Raw genomic sequence first — 17,894 nt, forward strand, 5'->3', positions numbered from 1 at the left:
GTACCGCTGCTGACAAATTCATTACACTTGCACTTTATGTGCAATGTGACGAATAAAACTGATTGATTGATTGATCTCCCGGTGGCTCAGCACTTCAACTTCCCCTCCCATTCTGAATCTGACCTTTCTGTCCTGGGCCTCCTCCATGGCCAGAGTGAGGCCCACCGTAAATTGGAGGAGCAGCACCTCAAATTTTGCTTGGGCAGTTTACACCCCAACGGTATGATCATTGATTTCTCTAATTTCAGGTAGTCCCTGCTTTCTCCTCCCCTTCTCAGCTCTCCCTCAACCCACTGTCCCCGCCTCTTCCTTTCTTCTTCCCGCCCCCCTACCCCACCCTCACATCAGTCTGAAGAAGGGTCTCAACCCGAAATGTTGCCTATTTCCTTCACTCCATAGATGCTGCCTCACCCGCTGAGTTTCTCCAGCACTTTTGTCTACCTTCGCCTTTCCAGCATCTGCAGTTCTTTCTTAAACAGAGGATAATAAGGATACCAGAGCTCCTCTAGTATCTTTGGTCTTGAATGACAGGAAACATTTCAGCTGGAAGGCTGCCTCAATTTGAAATAAATGCTACAACGACCATGTGATCTGTTTTCCAGGGGAACATTTTCAGGCAGCTCTGCTGCTGATAGCTCTCCAAGAGAAATTTAGGGCATCCATTGAAAAAGAATTACAACCAGAACACTTGTACAATGGAACTGACACTGGAAGTGTTTACTAGAAGATGGAGGCGACGGCTGCTACAGGCCTTTATGGCCAGCTGCAGTTGTGACTGCGAAATGGTGCCAAAAACTGATGACTACTGCATATAGACTCAGCGGGCTGTCTTTATGCATTATGTGCTTAACCAGGTATTGTACTTATGTATGGCAATAATCTTACAGATTTATATGCAACAACAAAAAATCTCAATGTACCTTCTCAGTACATGTGATAATAAACAAAACTAAACTGAACCATTGAACCAAAGATTTTCGCAATCTGGACCACAGGACATGTAACAAGCGATGTAAAGGGCAGATTTGATACTGCTCTGGTACAAATTTAACTGACTCATAAACTCAAGTATTGTGTAAGTTGCAAACCCCTCGCATCACTCATGCCCATTTAAAGGAGTTAAAACTATTACGTTTTCCAGTGGAATATTTCATCCAGAAGTCAGGATGAGTGAACCTGCCATTTTCCCAGAGTTTGACACAACGTTTGGTTCTTGCTTTCAGATCTGTTTTAATAAAGAATTAAGAATTACAAATAATGCTCCCGCTTTAACCAGGGACACACCAGGGACCAGGGACACACTTTTCTCCATTGCCCAGTACCTCCAATTAGAGATTGCAGAGAGTTGTGGATGTAGCCCGGACCGTCATACAAACCAGTCTCTCTTCCATTGGCTCTACACTCCATGCTGCCTAGGCAAGGACACCGGCATAATCAAGGACCAGTCTCACACCGGTCACCCCCTCTTCTCCCATCCGGCAAGAGGTACAGAGGAAAGCATGCCTCCAGATTTAGGAACAGTTTCTTTCCAGCCGTTATCAGGCAACTGAACCGTCCTCTTATCAACTCTAGTGTGGTCTTTAAGGGTCTGTCCCACTTGGCGATTTTGCCGGAGTCATATCAGTGTCGCCAGAAGATGTTGAACATTTCAAAATCCAGCGGCGACAAAAACGTGGTTGCGACACTTGAAAAAACACCGTGCGTCATACGCCGTCACGCCCCGTCGCCGCCGCGTCATAGGTCGTCACGCAAAACGTCATGTATCCATGTTCCCCAGAGATGCTGCCTGACCCACTGAGTTACTCCAGCACTTTGCATCCTTTTGTGTAAACCAGGATATGCAGTTCCTTGTGTCTAAAAGTACAAGCCAGATAGAATGTTCCAGATCAATCTATGTGGGGATTCTAGACAAAATTTGTTTAGATAGAAGGCTACCGAATATAGACACAAAAAGCTGCAGTAACTCAGCGGGACAGGCAGCATCTCTGGAGAGAAGTAATGGGTGCCGTTTCGGGTTGACACCCTTCTCCAGACTGAGAGTCAGGGGAGAGGGAGACTAAGAGATAGGGAATGGTAAGGTGTGAAAACGTCAGAGCAAAGCAGACGATGATCAAGGAAATGTAGAATGTTTCATAAGTGGGTGAGGGGAAGGTGACAACGAGGCAGACAAACAGCAAAATCAATCAGCAGGAGAGTGAAACTAATCGGAGAACTGGATTGGGAGATGGACGGAGTGAGAGGGAAAGCAAGGGTTACTGGAAGTTAGAGAATTCAATATTCATACTGCTGGGTTGTAAGCTGCCCAAGCGGGACCCCAAGAGAGCATTGAGAATTCAAAATGTCCTCCTACGTGGAGTGATAGTGAGGGGAAGAGAATTGCTTGGAGTGTCAACATTAGTACAGACTGGAATAGCAGCATCGTCTTTTTCTGTGCCGTGATTCTCAATGTAACTCTCACTCTGTGCTAACATAACCCAACCCTTCAGGTGGAAGCAAACATCCAGTGTGCAGAAGGGTCTTGAAGTCAACATTTAAAGTGTTTTCTTGCCAACGTGGGTTAGAGTTCCAGCTTAAGGTTTAGTGGTGTGTCTTGGTCGACCTTGTCTAGCTGCTGGAACCAGCGGTGGTGGGCGAGCAGGGCAACGTTCTTGGCGGCGATGGCCATCATCTCCAGGGTGCTGGCCGCCCACTCGATGGCGTTGAGGTGGTACAGCTGGTGGTGGAGGACGAAGGGGGGCACCCGGTCTTCGGGGCTGTAGCGGGGGTGGGCGAGCCACTGGGCCTGGCGCACGGCAGTGTGGGACCGGAAGAGTCCCCGCAGCCCCTCCTCGCCCAGCGGCTCGGACGACAGCACCTTCCAGACCCGGGCGGGGGCTTCGGCGCTCCCCACGGGCAGCGAGACGCTGGCGCCCAGGACGAAGCTGCCCGAGGTCACGGTGGTGCTGATGGTGGTGGGGTGGAAGGGTCCGGCCCCTTGGTAGCGAAAGAAGGAGGCGTTTAAATGACCTTCCACCAGTGTGACCACCTTCTGTTGATATCGCCCCCGAACTACGTCAATCGGCTGGGAGAAAGCATGGAAACCGATATCCGGGTTGGCGCTGTGCAAAGGGGCAGCTACAATTACGATATCATATATCCCATAGTCAGTGTCAGCATCAGCCAGGTAGTTCACTTCATAGATCGTAACCACCTCACCTGTAATTTAAGGACAGAATTCAATGTTATCTGGATAGAAGACTTAGCCACCGGCACAGTGGTAGAGTTGCTGCCTTACAGTGTCAGAGACCCGGGTTCGATCCTGACTACGGGTGCTGTCTGTACGGTGTTTGTATGTTCTCCCTGTAACCACATGGGCTTACTCCGGGTGCTCTGGTTTCCTCCCAAACTCCAAAGACGTACAGGTTTATAGGTTAAAATGGTAACCTATAAACCAGTAAAAATTGTTAAATTGTTCCTCGTGTGTGGAGAGTGCTAGTGTATGGGGTGAGTAGGGCCGTAGGTCCTGTTTCCACGCTGTATCTCTGAAGTCCAAAGTCTAGATTTCCTGCGTCATCACTCTCATGAAATGTCCCAAGGCACATTAAGCTGGAGATACAGCACGTAAACTGGCTCGGCAGCCCACTGGGTCCAAGCCGACCAGCGATCACCCCGTACACTAGCCCTATCCTCCTGCACACTGGCGACAATTTACAGAAGCCAATTAACCTACAAACCTGCACGTCTTTGGAGTGTGGGAGGAAACTAGGGCACCCGGAGAAGACCCACGTGGTCACAGGGAGAGCGGACAAACTCCGTACAGATGGCACCAGTAGTCAGGATCGAACCTGGGTCTCTGGCTCAGCGGTGAAGCAACTCTACCGCTGCACCACTGTGCCGCTACTTCCCAGGCAAAATTTCACCCCCAATAAACCAAGGTAAATTATTTTGTTACACAAGGCAACTTGGAATCCACCTCCCGCACGTGTGCTGGGAACAATTCAATGAATAGAAAGTGAATTGATTGGGCATTTGATACAATCTGTGGGGCTGTGTGGAAAGAATGAACAGAATGGGAATGATGAAAGGAATTGTTCTCCTTGCAGCCTGCATGATCTCAATGGGCCAAATGACCTTCTTTATGCACTGACAGATTTCTGGATACCAACTGGAATAGTCATATCGGGATTGGAAGCTTCCAAGAACTTTCACAACATTAGGACAAAGAAATAACAATAACATTCGCTCAAAGGAGCACACACAGTGCTGGAGTGACCCAGCAGGTCAGGCAGCATCCCTGGAGAACATGGATAGATGACGTTTCGGGTCGGGACCCTTCTTCTGTCCTTTGAACACAAAGTGCCCAAGAACATACCTTAGTTCGGCTCCTATCAGCTTCTTCAGACCGCACACGGCATTGACTAACTGTTGGGACTAAAAACTGTTGGAACAAGAAATAGGACTCACCATCGCGACGAGGCCTCTTCTTTGCATGGACCGAGGTGACCTTTCCCTTGATGAGGTTGACTCTGGTCGCGTAGAGCAAGCCTGAGCAAACCTTCTCGTTCCCCTCTCCCACGGTCCACAGGTCGGACTCTGTCTCCGAAATCGAAGTCATCCCTGCAGGTGTGGCAAAGGCGTCCACTGTGAGTTTTGGTTCCATTTATCACCTTACCTCTGATTCATTGAAGATAGCCACTAAAAGCTGGAGTAACCCAGTGGGTCAGAAAGCATCTCTGGAGCACAAAAGGATGTACCTTTAGAATGAAGATGAGGAGGAATTTCTTAAGGTGGTGAATCTTGTGGAATTCATTGCTACAGTCCAACAAGTCTTTGGGTAGTTTTAAAGTGGAGATTGATAGGCTCCTGATTCGTAAGGGTGTTAAAGGGATGGGAGAATGGGGTTGAGAGCAGTGGCGGACTGGGTCTAAAAATATTGGTTGCCAGGAGACAAAGGGGGCCCACCCACAACTACAATTCTATCATTTAACAGGGGCCCATTTTGCCATCACTTGCTATCACTTCATCAGGGGCCCACTTGCCATCGGGCAAGCTGACACCCTGGCCAGTCCGCCACTGGTTGAGAGGGAATACTATATCAGCTATGATCGAATGCGGAGCAGACGATGGGCCGAATGGCCTAATTCTGCTCCTTTGTCCTATGATCTTATGGTGTAAATCAACAACGGCGTGCCCCCATGTTGTTATCTCTACCTGTAACGCAAGAACAAGGTGAAGTGCTTGTGTACCTACGAACGCGTTGACGTTGATCCCTTCCCCGTAGGTGAGCCTGATGATGGGACCAACCATCTCATCAATGAACCTCTGGCTGATGCCGAAATTCTGCAAGGCCTCGTCAATGGAATGCTTGGTCATCTGCACAAACGTGTCACCTCCAAGCACGTGCAGCATCTTATCCATGCTGGTGAAGGAGTAGCCCAGGTTCTGGTACTGGTAGATCCTGCAGGCAAGGAATACAGATGCTTCAAACCCCTGTCCCACGGTACGAGTTCATTCCAAGAGTTCTCCCGAGTTTGCCCTGATTCGAAATCGGAGATTTACGGTACTCGTCGGTACTCGGGGCTCTCGTGGACATTTTTCATCATGTTGAAAAATCTTCACGAGTCTTCCCGTGCTTACCTGCCGTTAGCGAGTCTTCCCGAGTACCTGCCGTTAGCGCTAAGAGACGTCCCCGAGCTCCGACGTACCCGCTACCTTCATTCTCCGTGCTTACCACGAGTTTGATTTTTTTTTTAAACCTCGGGAGAATTCTTGGAATGAACTCGCACCATGGGACAGGGCTATCAGTCTCCAGCAAAGAAAAGAACAGATGGAGGAACCCGAGTGGTCCTCTCCACACCCGCTTCTTTCCAAACCCTCGTCCCATTACCCAGTTTATTTACTTTTCCCCCACCCGGTTCCATCTGCCCACCACCCACACACTCAGTGCGGACTCGGTTGGCCCAAGGGCCTGTTGCCGCGAAGTATCTCTAAAGTCCGAAGTCGAAAGGATCAGCAACATTCTGGCAAAGTGGAGACTAAGCTCTTCCGAGTCCAATGGATTGGGACAAAGCTGGAGGAGATCTGATATTGCAACTCAGCCAAATCAGAAGTTGGTAACGTAACAATTGTCTACGAGCGGCTCAGCTCTCTCAATAATGGTAGCCCTTACCTCATGAACTTGTGCTGATGACTTTCCAGCCACATCTTCACCCGTAGAAAGTCAAAGCCGTACCGCCAGAGCAGCTTGAAGAAGTTAACAATGTACCACTCGCTCTCCTCGAATACAAACTCCTCACCATTGTACACCGTCAGGAGGTTGCTGTGGTGATCATGCTCCGTCAGGCCTTCCGTGTCCACAAACACAGGGATAGGAGAGATCCTGGCATTAGTGTGAATTCACTGCATAGAAACGTGACCGCGTGGGTTTTCTCCGAGATCTTTGGTTTTCTCCCACATTCCAAAGACATACAGGTATGTAGGTGAATTGGCTTGGTGTATGTGTAAATTGTAAAGTGTGTGCAGGATAGTGTTAGTGTGCGGGGATCGCTGGTCGGTGCGGACTCGGTGGGACAAAGGGCCTGTTTCCGCGCTGTGTCTCTAAACTAAACAAAACAGGCCATTCGGCCCAACTGCCCCATGCTAGAGTACGTGTCCAGCTTGGTTTAGTTTAGATTATTATTATCACGTACCAAGGTATGGAGAAAAGCTGTTTTGTTGCGTGCTGACAGGTCAGAAAAGAGACTATACATCATTACAATCTGGCTGTTCATGTATAGATACAATGTATAGACACAGGTAAGTTTTAATGTGGTCCCACCTCATCCTATTTTAAAATAGGATGGTTCAGTTGCTTGACAACGGCTGGGGAGAAACTGCCCGTGAATGTGGAGGTGTGCGTTGTCACACTTCTGCCTGATGGGAGAAGGGAGAAGAGGGAGTGACGGGGCTGAGACTTGCCCTTGATTATGCTGGTGGCCTTGCTGAGGCCGCAGCGGGCAGTGTAGACATTGTTGGGGCCTCATGTTGAGTACTATGTAGAGTTCTGGTCACCCTGTTACAGGAAAGATGTGGTTAAGCTGGAAAGGGTGCAGAGAATATTTACGAGGATGTTGCCAGGATTTGAGGGCCTGAGCTATAAGGAGAGGTTGGGCATGCCGGAACTTTATTCCTTGGGGGGGCAGGAGGATGAAGGGCCTTTCTGTGCTGTACGACATTAAAGGCTGTTGAATTCGGAATTGTTTTACAGACGAGAGCAAACTCACCCAGCAGCCGAACAAATTCTTTCATGTGCAGGCTGAGAGGGTGAATGGTTGCCGCTCCAATCTCGTGGTCCTGCCCGCTGATGGTGGCCTTGGCCAATCGGCCCCCCACCGCCCCGCTCTCGTAAACATCGATCTGCACGTCCCGTCCGAAGTACTGCCGTAGGAAGTGTGCAGTCGCTGCTCCGCCGATGCCTGCTCCGATCACAGCTGACGCACGCGGGGGGGGGAGAGAAGAAGAAATACACTGTCATTCTGGTGCCACAAAACAAACCGCTGTGGAGGAACTCTGCCGGTCGAGCAGCGTCTGTGGGTGGAGGAGGAGTCATTGAAGCTTCGATTCGATTCACTGTCATTCTGGTCACTTAAGCAGAGAAATGATCAAAGGTTAAAGACCATATTAGAACAGTCACATTCAGGGGCAGCACAGTGGTAGAGTTAGTGCCTTACAGTGTCAGAGACTCGGGTTCGATCCTGACTATGGGTGCTGTCAGAGTTTGCACATTCTCCCAGTGTCCATGTGAATTTTCTCCGGGTGCTCCAGTTTCCTCCCACATTCCACTTAGGTGGGAGTACAGGAAGTTAGATTCAGCTCTTAGGACTAAGGAAATCAAGGGATATGTGCAAGTGACGAATCAAACAGATTGATTGATTGGATATGGGGAAAAAGCCGGAATGGGGTACTGATTTTGGATGATCGGCAATGATCATCTTGAATGGTGGTGCTGGCTCGAAGGGCCGAATGGCCTACTCCTGCAGCTATTTCCCAAGTTTCTATGTAGGAAGGAGATTGAGAACCTTGTGTCAAGACAACAAGCTTTCCCTCAATGTCAGCAAGACAAAGGAGATAGTGGTCGACTTCCGGAAGCAAAGCGGTACACATACCCCAGTTTCATCGACAGTGCCAAAGTAGAGATGCCTAGAAGTCAATATCACCAACAACTTCTCCTGGACCACCCATATTGAAACAACGACCATGAAAGCACACCAACGCCTCTACTTCCTTAGAAGGCCTAAGAGGTTCGGCAAGTCCCCTACAACTCTCACCAACTTCCACAGATGCACCATAGAAAGCATTTTATCAGGATGCATCGCAGCTTGGTTTGGGAACAGCTCTATCCAAGACCGCGAGAAATTGCAGCAAATTGTGGACACAGCCCAGACCATCACACAAACCAACCTCCCTTCCATTGACTCCATTTATACCTCACGCTGCCTCGGCAAGGCCAGCAGCATAATCAAGGACGAGTCGCGCCCTGGTCACTCCTTCTCTCCCATCAGGCAAAAGGTATCGAAGTGTGAAAAAACACACCTCCAGCTTCTGGGACAGTTTCTTCCCAGCTGTTATCAGGCAACCGAATCATCCTACCATAACCAGAGAGCAGTCCTGAACTACTATCTACCTCTTTGGTGACCCTCGGACTATCCTTGAACGGACTTTGCTGGCTTTACATTGCACTACACGTTATTCCCTTATCATGTATCTATACACGATAAATGGCTCGATTGTAATCATGTATTGTCTTTCCGTAGACTGGATAGCACGCAACAAATGTTTTTCACTGTACCTCGGTACACTGACAATAAATGAAACTGATAAACTTTATGCTGTGACCTAACAACCCCTCTGTAATTTAAATCCTTCCTCCTGGGACCCCTTGGGTAAAATTCCTTTGTGTCTATTCTGATATCTTCACACTCCTTTCTAATATTAACCTAACTGCAAGGGTTAAGGGTTCAACAAAACATTCTGACTTTAACTTCCAGCTGCAGACAGTGTCCTGTATGTGGTTCCAATCCCCCATCCTTCCTCATCTCTCTGTCTCTCTCTCTCTCACTTCTCTCTCTCTCTCTCCCTCCCTCATTGCTCCTTCATCTATGGCCTGCCCGTCCTGCCAGAAATAATAAAATATAAAGTATTTAAATATTTGTGCAAGAAAGAACTGCAGATTCCAGTTTACACCAAAGATAAACACAAAGTGCTGGAGTAACTCTCCAGGTCAGGCAGCGTCTCTGGAGAGAAGGAATAGGTAACGTTTCGGGTCGAGACCCTTCATCAGACTGAGAGTCAGAGGAGAGGGAAACTGGAGGTTATGGGAATGTACAGAGCAAAGCAGAGCCTGCATGATGACTCAGGAAAGGTGGAGCCCAGAATGGTCTCTGTTGGTCGGGGACGAGGTGATAACGATGAAATATAAATATTCAAATATTTGCCCATCTCCAAACACAAACTGCAACCTGCCGACAGATCAATAGACAATAGGTGCAGGAGTAGGCCATCCGGCCCTTCGAGACAGCACCACCATTCAATATGATCATGGCTGATCATCCACAATCAATACCCCATTCCTGCCTTCTCCCCATATCAATAGGCAATAGGCGCAGGAGTAGGACATTTGGCCCTTCGAGCCAGCACCGCCATTCAATGTGATCATGACTGATCAACCCCAATATCCCAGTGATCATGGGCCTGACTCCGCTATTTTTAAGAGCCCTATCAAGCTCTCTCTTGAAGGTATCCAGACAACCGACCTTCACCGCCCTCTGAGGCAGAGAATTCCACAGACTCACAACTCTGTGTGAAAAAGTGTTTCCTCATCTCGGTTCTAAATGGCTTACCCCTTATTCTTAAACTGTGGCCCATGGTTCTGGACTCCCCCAACATCGGGAACACGTTTCCTGCCTCTAGCGTGTCCAAACCCTTAATAATCTAATATGTTTCAATAAGATCATAGTTTTATTGGAAACTAAATGTTCCCAGCACTCCTTTTAGTTTCCAATGCAATTCCAATTTAAGTGGGGGGTGGGGAGGAAGGAGAGCGAAGGCAGTTTTAAAGTCTCTGGCCTTTGCAGTGTGTGATCATAGAAACATAGATAGAACATGGAAAATAGGTGCAGGAGTAGGCCATTCGGCCCTTCGAGCCAGCACTGTTATTTTAATAAGGTCATGGCTGATCATCCAAAACAGTGCCCCGTTCCTGCTTTCTCCCCATATCTCCAGATTCTTAGCCCTAGGAGCTCTATCTAACTCTCTCTTGAAAACATCCAGTGAATTGGCCTCCTCTGCCTTCTGCAGCAGAGAATTCCACAGATTCACAACTGCAGTGTGTGTGTGTGTGACCAGTCCAAAGTGCAGTGTGTGTGTGATCAGTCCAAAGTGCAGTGTGTGTGTGATCAGTCCAAAGTGCAGTGTGTGTGTGATCAGTCCAAAGTGCAGTGTGTGGGAGGACATGCACTTTACAGCCCGACCCCTGTGATAGAGCACCCGTGTTGCCCATACAATGCACCACAAGCCTTTACCTATCCTCCCTGGTGGGATCACGTCTGCCTTGGGTGTCTCAGTCGCGGTTCTGCCCAGCCACAAGGCAAGAGAGAGCAGCTTCACAAGCTCAAACTTCACCATGTTAACTTCCTGTGTGTGTGTGCAATGTCACCAAATCCAACCCCTCCTGGAACTCTTAAAGGGCCAGGCCACTGGGAATGTTGTCACCAGGGGTCTGAGCGCACCGGCGGCTGTTTACCGATGGCTCCGCCCGCTGTTACGAGCAGATTTCTCTTTGGCGACGAACGTGCTCGAAAAGTTTGACAGACGCGAAACTGCTCAGGAGCAAAGATCCTATAGCGGAGCTCTGCCAAAGGATCTTTGCTCAGGAGCAGAGCGGCGGTAGGGCGCTAGGACCCGGCGGCACACTCGCTGCCGCGCAGTTTCCCACTTGGCCGGTGGTAACCACTCCCAGCCCTGACTGGGATTGGCAGCCAAATTCTCCTGCCACCCCATCAGCAATAGGGGCAATTTAGAGCAGCCAATTAACCTGCCAACATGGGTTGTAAGAGGAAACCGGAGATCTGGGGGAACCCCATGCAGTCACGGGGAGATCGTGCAAACTCCACACAGATAGAATCAAACCTGGGTCATTGTTGCTGTGAGGCTGCAGCTCTAACTGATGAACCACTGCAGAACTCAAAATGAGTAATGTACTGAGGCCTTAAAAAGCAATGCATTGCATTGAAGGTTCCAATGAACTAAGAGTCCATAGGCAGCAACAATGAGGTGAAATGATTAATACTGGAAGAGAATTAAGGGGCAGGAGTAACTGGGTGTAAAAAGGTCTTCAAATGACCTGGCACAGTGTCATAGAACAAAGAATATAGAGAAGCATTGCAAAGTAACAGGCCCCTCGGCCCACAACGTCTGTGCCAAACATAATGGCAACTTAAACTAATCCCGTCTGCCTGCACATGTTCTGTAAACCTTCATGCCCTTTATATTCATGAATCCATCTTAAAGCCTCTTAAACACTGCTATCGTATCTACTTAAACCATGGCCCTGGTCCCGGTAGGTGGGATGTGATGTGATGTTCCGTATGACACTGAATTAATCTTAAAATGCTGGAGTTACTCAATGGGTGGCCCCATAGCAGAAGCGTCCACATCGCGGGGCTGAAAACTGGAAGTATCCTGAGCTAATTCTGCTACCACCATCATCTATTGCAACAAGTGATGGCTCCCACTGATTGTCGCTGGAAGCTTGCATCTTTTTCAGGACGGACGATGACAGCGATGTCAACATTTGAAACATGGAAGATGGACACGAAAGGAGAAGACTCAATGGGTGGGATGGAAGATTGCAACCTTCACGTGGTCCGCCCTGTTTCGACTAATGCAATCAACTCGACGTGCACAAACGGAAGATCAAATAGAACAAGTTGTCCTGCAACTTTAGGCTGTGCACTCCACACGAAAGAAGAACTCAATGGGTTAGGCAGCATCTCTGGAGAACATGGATGGGGAATGTTTCTGATTTGGACCCTTCTTCAGATAGCATGTGGGGAGGGGGATGGGTGAAGCTGGAAGAGAGGAGGAGCAGGACAAAGCATGGCAGGTAATAGGTGAACACAGGCAAGGGTTTTGTTTGGTAGTCAGATGGTTGGGCAGGCTGGGAAACCGCCCTACATGTGGTGCACCAGGAACGGGCCCGGTACACAAGCTGTCTTCATGCTGCTTTTATCTCTTCGCTCCAGCAACCGGAAGCTCCCACTACATGGCGCCAGCTGTACATAATGATATGTACAACACACAAACAATACAAACAATCCCACCACCATAATACAAAGTAAAACAAATATAACAACTATTATACAACTATATCATCCATCCTTATTAAGGATGCATTCCACCCCCTCCCCCCACCCCCCCGCGGTGCCCAGAGGTCCCGGAAATCCCCCAGGGCGCCCCGTAGACAGCGCGTAGTCCCGTTCTAGTACCACCAGGACGCGGACGTAACCCCGGAAAAGGGGCAGGCAGCCGGCTCGGGTGGCGCCAGCTCTTTGTGTAACCTGGCGTAAGCGGGGAGACGATGCAACGGTCCGTTATTGCCAGGGTTTACTATACAGTGGAATTCTTTTTTTGCATACAGATCAGCAAGAATATTGCCATATGCTAGTCTTAAATGCAATCCCCGGTTATGTATAGAATGCATAGAAACTGCCCACTGAGTTTAAAGGCAAGGGAGGTCAGGTTTTGGTGCCATTTTCACAGTCCTTGCCTCAACTGGCTTAAAGGCCCGTTGCATCCATCGCCCCTGTCCAGTCGCCCCGTGAGCCATCGTCCCTCTCCTCGCCCGGCCATCTTCCACCTTTGTGCTGTCTGTTTCTCAATAGTCTCTTTGAGGAACCATCCCATGGGATCCATTGTGCCACCTCCTGCAGTGTCTACAAGATGTTCCATGCTGACCACTTCCTGATGGATTCATAGTCAAGGGTGTCTTTATGCAGAAACCTTTCTACAAAGAACAAAGTGGTGCAACAACATCCGACTGAAGTGTGCAAGAAGGAACTGCAGATGCTGGTTTACACCGAAGATAGACACAACATGCTGGAGTAATTCCACGGGTCACGCAGTCTGATGGGCTTCCACCCGAAATGTCACCTTTTCCTTTTCTCCAGAGATGCTGCCTGACCAGCTGAGTTACTCCAGTATTTTGTGTCTATCAAAGTCCAACTTCTTCTTCTTGCGAATGAAACGTAAACCAAAGGAATAGTTAGATCTCAAGCCGGGTGTTGAGCAGCCAAGTTGTTGTCTCTGTCCAACTGAATCCTTTGAGTAGGAAGGAACTGCGAATGCTTGTTTACACCGAAGATAGACACAACATGCTGGAGTAACTCAGCGGGACAGGAGTGTCTCGCCCCAAAATGTCACCCATTCCTTCTATCCCGAGATGCTGCCTGTCCCACTGAGTGAATCCTTGGTGCCTCTTCCTTATAACCTTTAGGTGGAGGCAAGGCCACCAGATGGAGCTCCACGGCCACATCGCATGTGACTTTAATTCTGTGGTTTGCACATTAGATGTTGATTCCCAGAATGACCCTCGGGTCACATTACTCTGTGGGGAGAGAAAATTGATCTGTATTTCTTTGATTATTTTGCAAATTCTTTGAATTAGTGATGCCTCTTTGCAATGAGGAGCTGGCATGGTGGTGCAGTGGTACAGTTGCTGCCTTACAGCGCCAGTGACCCGGGTTTGATCCTGACTACAGGTGTTGTCTGTACGGAGTTTGTACATTCTTCCTGTGACCGTGTGGGTTTTCCCCGGGTGCTCCGGCTTCCTCCCACACTCCAAAGACGTGCAGGTTTGTTGGTTAATTGGCTTTGGTAAGGATTGTAAGTTATCCCTAGTGTGTGGGATACTGCGAGTGTGCGGGGATCGCTGGTCAGCGCGGGCACGGTGGGCCGAAGGGCCTGTTTCCGTGCTTGTACACGCTAGAATTTAGAAGATTGAGGGGGGATCTTATAGAAACTTACAAAATTCTTAAGGGGTTGGACAGGCTAGATGCAGGAAGATTATTCCCGATGCTGGGGACGTCCAGAACAAGGGGTCACAGTTTAAGGATAAGGGGGAAGCCTTTTAGGACCGAGATGAGAAAATCATTTTTTACACAGAGAGTGGTGAATCTGTGGAATTCTCTGCCACAGAAGGTAGTTGAGGCCAGTTCATTGGCTATATTTAAGAGGGAGTTAGATGTGGCCCTTGTGACTAAAGGGATCAGGGGGTATGGAGAGAAGACAGGTACAGGATACTGAGTTGGATGATCAGTCATGATCATATTGAATGGCGGTGCAGGCTCAAAGGGCCGAATGGCCTACTCCTGCACCTATTTTCTATGTTTCTATGTATCTCTCAACTAAACTAAAGCTCTCATGGGTCTGCGTGGTGTTACCGCTTTCTGAACTCTGCCACTTTAGTTGTGGATTTGTCACGTGATGGGTTAATAAAAATGGCAGCAGAATCCTGTAGCCAGTTATTTCTAAAAACTGAGCAATCACCAGTTCCCTGAGAAGTTTCAGGTGCAAGTCCCCTTCTGTGAAAGAAGGACTTCAAAGGTATCAAAGGTATTTTATTGGTCACATTCACATACACCGAGGTGTAATGAAGTGAAATGCTTTTTGCCATTTTGCAGCACACAAAGAAAAAATACAGACATAACACCAATGAGAGTCTTAAACACAAAGATCATCCCCCCACAATGGCTCCCACCATGAGGGAAGGCACAAAGTCCAGTCCCCAACCCCAGTTCACCCATAGTCGGGCCTATTGAGGCCTCCACAGTTGCCTCTACGGAGGCCCGATGTTCCTGGCCGTTCTCGCTGGGTGATGTTGCTCCGGCGTCGGGAGAGTCCTCACAGCGGCATGGGAACCCTGGAACGGCCGCCTCCGTACTGGAGGCCGCGGCTTCCGAAGCCGACAAGGCCGCGCCGGTTGGAGCTCCACAACTGACGATCTCGTCGCGAGATCCCAGGCTCCTGGTGTAAAGTTCGGCGCCGCCGCCCGCAGCTGGTCGCTCCACAGTCCCGCAGCTCCGCGATGTTTTACCCGGCGGTCTCAGCTCACCGGAGCTCCAGCGCGGTGACCCAGGCAAGGCATCGCCCGCTCCACGATAGCGCTCCAGCGCTGTGCCGCCGCCGAAGCCGAGGTTCTGGGCGGTCCGCGACAGGAAACGCTGCTCCAGGCCTGCTGGTAGGCCGCGAGGACGGGTCGAAGCTGCAGCCTGGAGAAAAGCTGCCTCTCCGACCAGGTAGGGACCCTGAAAGGCAGTTTCCCCCTCCTTGATGTTGGGAAATGCCGTTCATTGCTGTTCCAAACTTTGCTGCTTAGTTTCAGCATGGAACCAGGCCCTTCGGCCCATCAAGTCCACGCCGACCATCATTCACCCATTCACATTAGTTTTATGGTATCCCATCTTCGCATCCACTCCGTATACATTGTGGGCAATTTACCGACAAAAACAACAAGCCTTTTAGATGTGGGTGGAAACCAGTGCACCTGGAGGAAACCCATGCAGTCACAAGGAGAGGGTGCAAACTCCACATGGACAGCACTGTCCACCGTCTCGGGCACAGTGAGGCAGCAGTCGATAGATAGAACTGTTTGAGATCAAGATCAAGATCAAGGGACATTTATTGTCACATGCACCAATTGGTACAGTGAAATTTAGGGTCACCATACAGCCATACGAATAAAAAAGAACACAACACACGATAGTCTTTAACATCAACATCCCACACAGCGGAATCAAAGTTCCCCACTGTGAGGGGGGGCACCAGAATTCAGTCATCCTCCCCCTTGTTGTTCACCTGTGGTCGGGGGCCTCCCGAGCCCTCCACAGTCGCCACTACAGGCGGCCCGATGTACAGGCCCTCTCACCAGGATGACGGAACTCCGACGTCAGAACGGAAGAACATCCTCAGCGGCTTGGACCTCCGAATCGGCCACCTCCTACCGGAGACCGCGGCTCCCGAAGTCCACAGGCCGAGCTGGGCGGAGATTCACACTGACGGCCCTCGGCAAAGGGATCGGAGGACTCCCGAGGCTGGGAGCTCCACAAACCGCAGCTCCAAGATGTTGAAGCAGCAGGCCCAACACTCCGGAGCTTCAAACGGCGATCCCAGGTAAGGATCCGCGATCAATCCAGTGCTGCGCCGCCGCTGAAGCTCTGGTCTGGTCTCCGGCAGGAAAGGCCGCGCCAATCCAGTTGGTAGGCCGCGAGGGGGGGGGGGGGGGGGGGTTAGGACGCAACTCGGAGAATAGTCGCATACTCGCCAGGAAGTGACTGAGAAATGGTTTCCCCCTTACCCTGCCCACCTCCCCCACATGAAAATACTAAAGAAATCTCCAAAACATACTTTTAAACGGACTAAAAATTAAAATAGATGGAAAAACAGACAGACTGTAGGCAGGGGCTGCCATCATGCGGCGCCCCCTAGTGGTCATGGTGAACATTTGTAACTTTGTCATCACCAATACATGGCGACACTTCTGTTCCAAGGTGAGGTCTGCTGTATGATTTTACCGGGTTGTATGGAAAACGAAACACTTCACTGCACCTAGGTACGTGCGACAATAACGTATCATTGTATAATTCCACATTGCCCTGAGGTATGTTGTCCGGGATCAAGGCATTCGGCCGTTGAGGGATTCGGCTCATACAGACAGTCTAAACCTTTGTCAAAGTTATGTCTGTTCCCTGCAGAGGGAACACACAGTATCCACTGGATCTCTAGAGAACTTCTGAGATGGGTGGGGGTGCATCCTGGACAAGGTTGGCAATGTATTACTTTGACATACACTCTGTAAATATTGAACTGGGAATGATGTAAATATTGTAAACGCGCTAACAAACGTTTCTTCTTTTAGAAGAAAGTTTGGTTTCCCAGTGGTGGGGCAATGAGTTAAAAGGGCAGAGTAATTCCTGTTTAGTTGTCCTGAAATGCAACCAGTAGGGATTTGAACGCTTCCAGAAAGCAACAAATCTTTATCACACCATTGCAATCACTTCGCAAAAAAATGCACCATTATTTAGTAGACTTCCCTTTCCGTCCGCGAGATTTTTATCGTTAATGAGGCCCTGTTTGCACTTCCCAAACAGCAACAAAAGCGAGCGGTGTTTAGTTTCAGGAGAACACTCCCACATTTACACTGTCGACAGCGAACTTCTCAACAGACCGAGGGACACATGTCCTGTTCTGAAGGTGTGAAGGTGAAGAAAGAACTGTCCACAACTGGCCTCACCTGGAGCAGCTTGTGAAATGGAGCCAAGTTCCACAGCCTTTTAAATGAACCTTCTTGATTAGTAAGGGTTTCAAAGGTTAGTTGAGTTTAGTATATTGTGTATGAAGAAGGGTCTCGACCCAAAACGTCGCCCATTCCTTCTCTCCAGAGATGCTGCCTGTCCCGCTGAGTTACTCCAGCTCCCTGTGTCTATCTTCGGTTTACACTAGCATCTGCAGTTCTTTCCTACACATTTAGTGCATTGTCATGTGTGCCGAGGTACAATGCTAAGTTTCCACTGGCCGCTTGGCAGACAATAAGCGATTATAATCGAGCCATCGTGACAAAGGGATTAACGTGAACAATGTTCAGTGCAAGATAAAGAAAAGTTGCTGTCAGAGAAGAGTTTTAAAAGCTTGGAGTGATTGTAATGCGTGATTGCAGATACACTTCTGTGACTAACACACAGAGTCGCCTGCAATGGCCGCCATCTTAGTTCGATGTAATGGTGCATTCTTCTGATGCACTGACTTGAGTAGTAACTCTAACTTCAGGAAGATCTGCATAGGACGTTGTCTGCTGCTTCTCATTCAAAAAAACTACAGTGACC

The 17,894-nt window shown here is 49.2% G+C and overlaps 1 protein-coding gene across 1 annotated transcript; it reads right to left on the bottom strand.

Moving 5' to 3' along the window:
- Positions 1 to 693: 693 nt before the first annotated feature.
- On the bottom strand, positions 694 to 10,672 carry LOC116967474 (prenylcysteine oxidase-like). The gene is made up of 6 exons (XM_033014069.1): positions 10,539 to 10,672; positions 7,242 to 7,448; positions 6,149 to 6,323; positions 5,226 to 5,437; positions 4,444 to 4,596; positions 694 to 3,195 (listed from the first exon to the last, which is right to left on the bottom strand). Exons 1-6 carry the CDS (start codon positions 10,639 to 10,641, stop codon positions 2,558 to 2,560), a joined length of 1,488 nt encoding a protein of 495 aa, XP_032869960.1. The 5' UTR covers positions 10,642 to 10,672; the 3' UTR covers positions 694 to 2,557.
- Positions 10,673 to 17,894: the final 7,222 nt, after the last annotated feature.

Source organism: Amblyraja radiata, chromosome 39 (genome assembly GCF_010909765.2).
Source record: "Amblyraja radiata isolate CabotCenter1 chromosome 39, sAmbRad1.1.pri, whole genome shotgun sequence".
NCBI classification, from domain to species: Eukaryota; Metazoa; Chordata; class Chondrichthyes; order Rajiformes; family Rajidae; genus Amblyraja; species Amblyraja radiata.

Coding starts and splice junctions, on each gene's coding strand:
- LOC116967474 (XM_033014069.1), bottom strand. CDS start 10,641: ATGGTGAAGTTTGAGCTTGTGAAGCTGCTCTCTCTTGCCTTGTGGCTG. Junction 5,438..6,148: donor CATCAGCACAAGTTCATGAG/GTAAGGGCTACC, acceptor CCTTGCCTGCAG/GATCTACCAGTACCAGAACC. Junction 4,597..5,225: donor CAACGTCAACGCGTTCGTAG/GTACACAAGCAC, acceptor CCACACCTGCAG/GGATGACTTCGATTTCGGAG.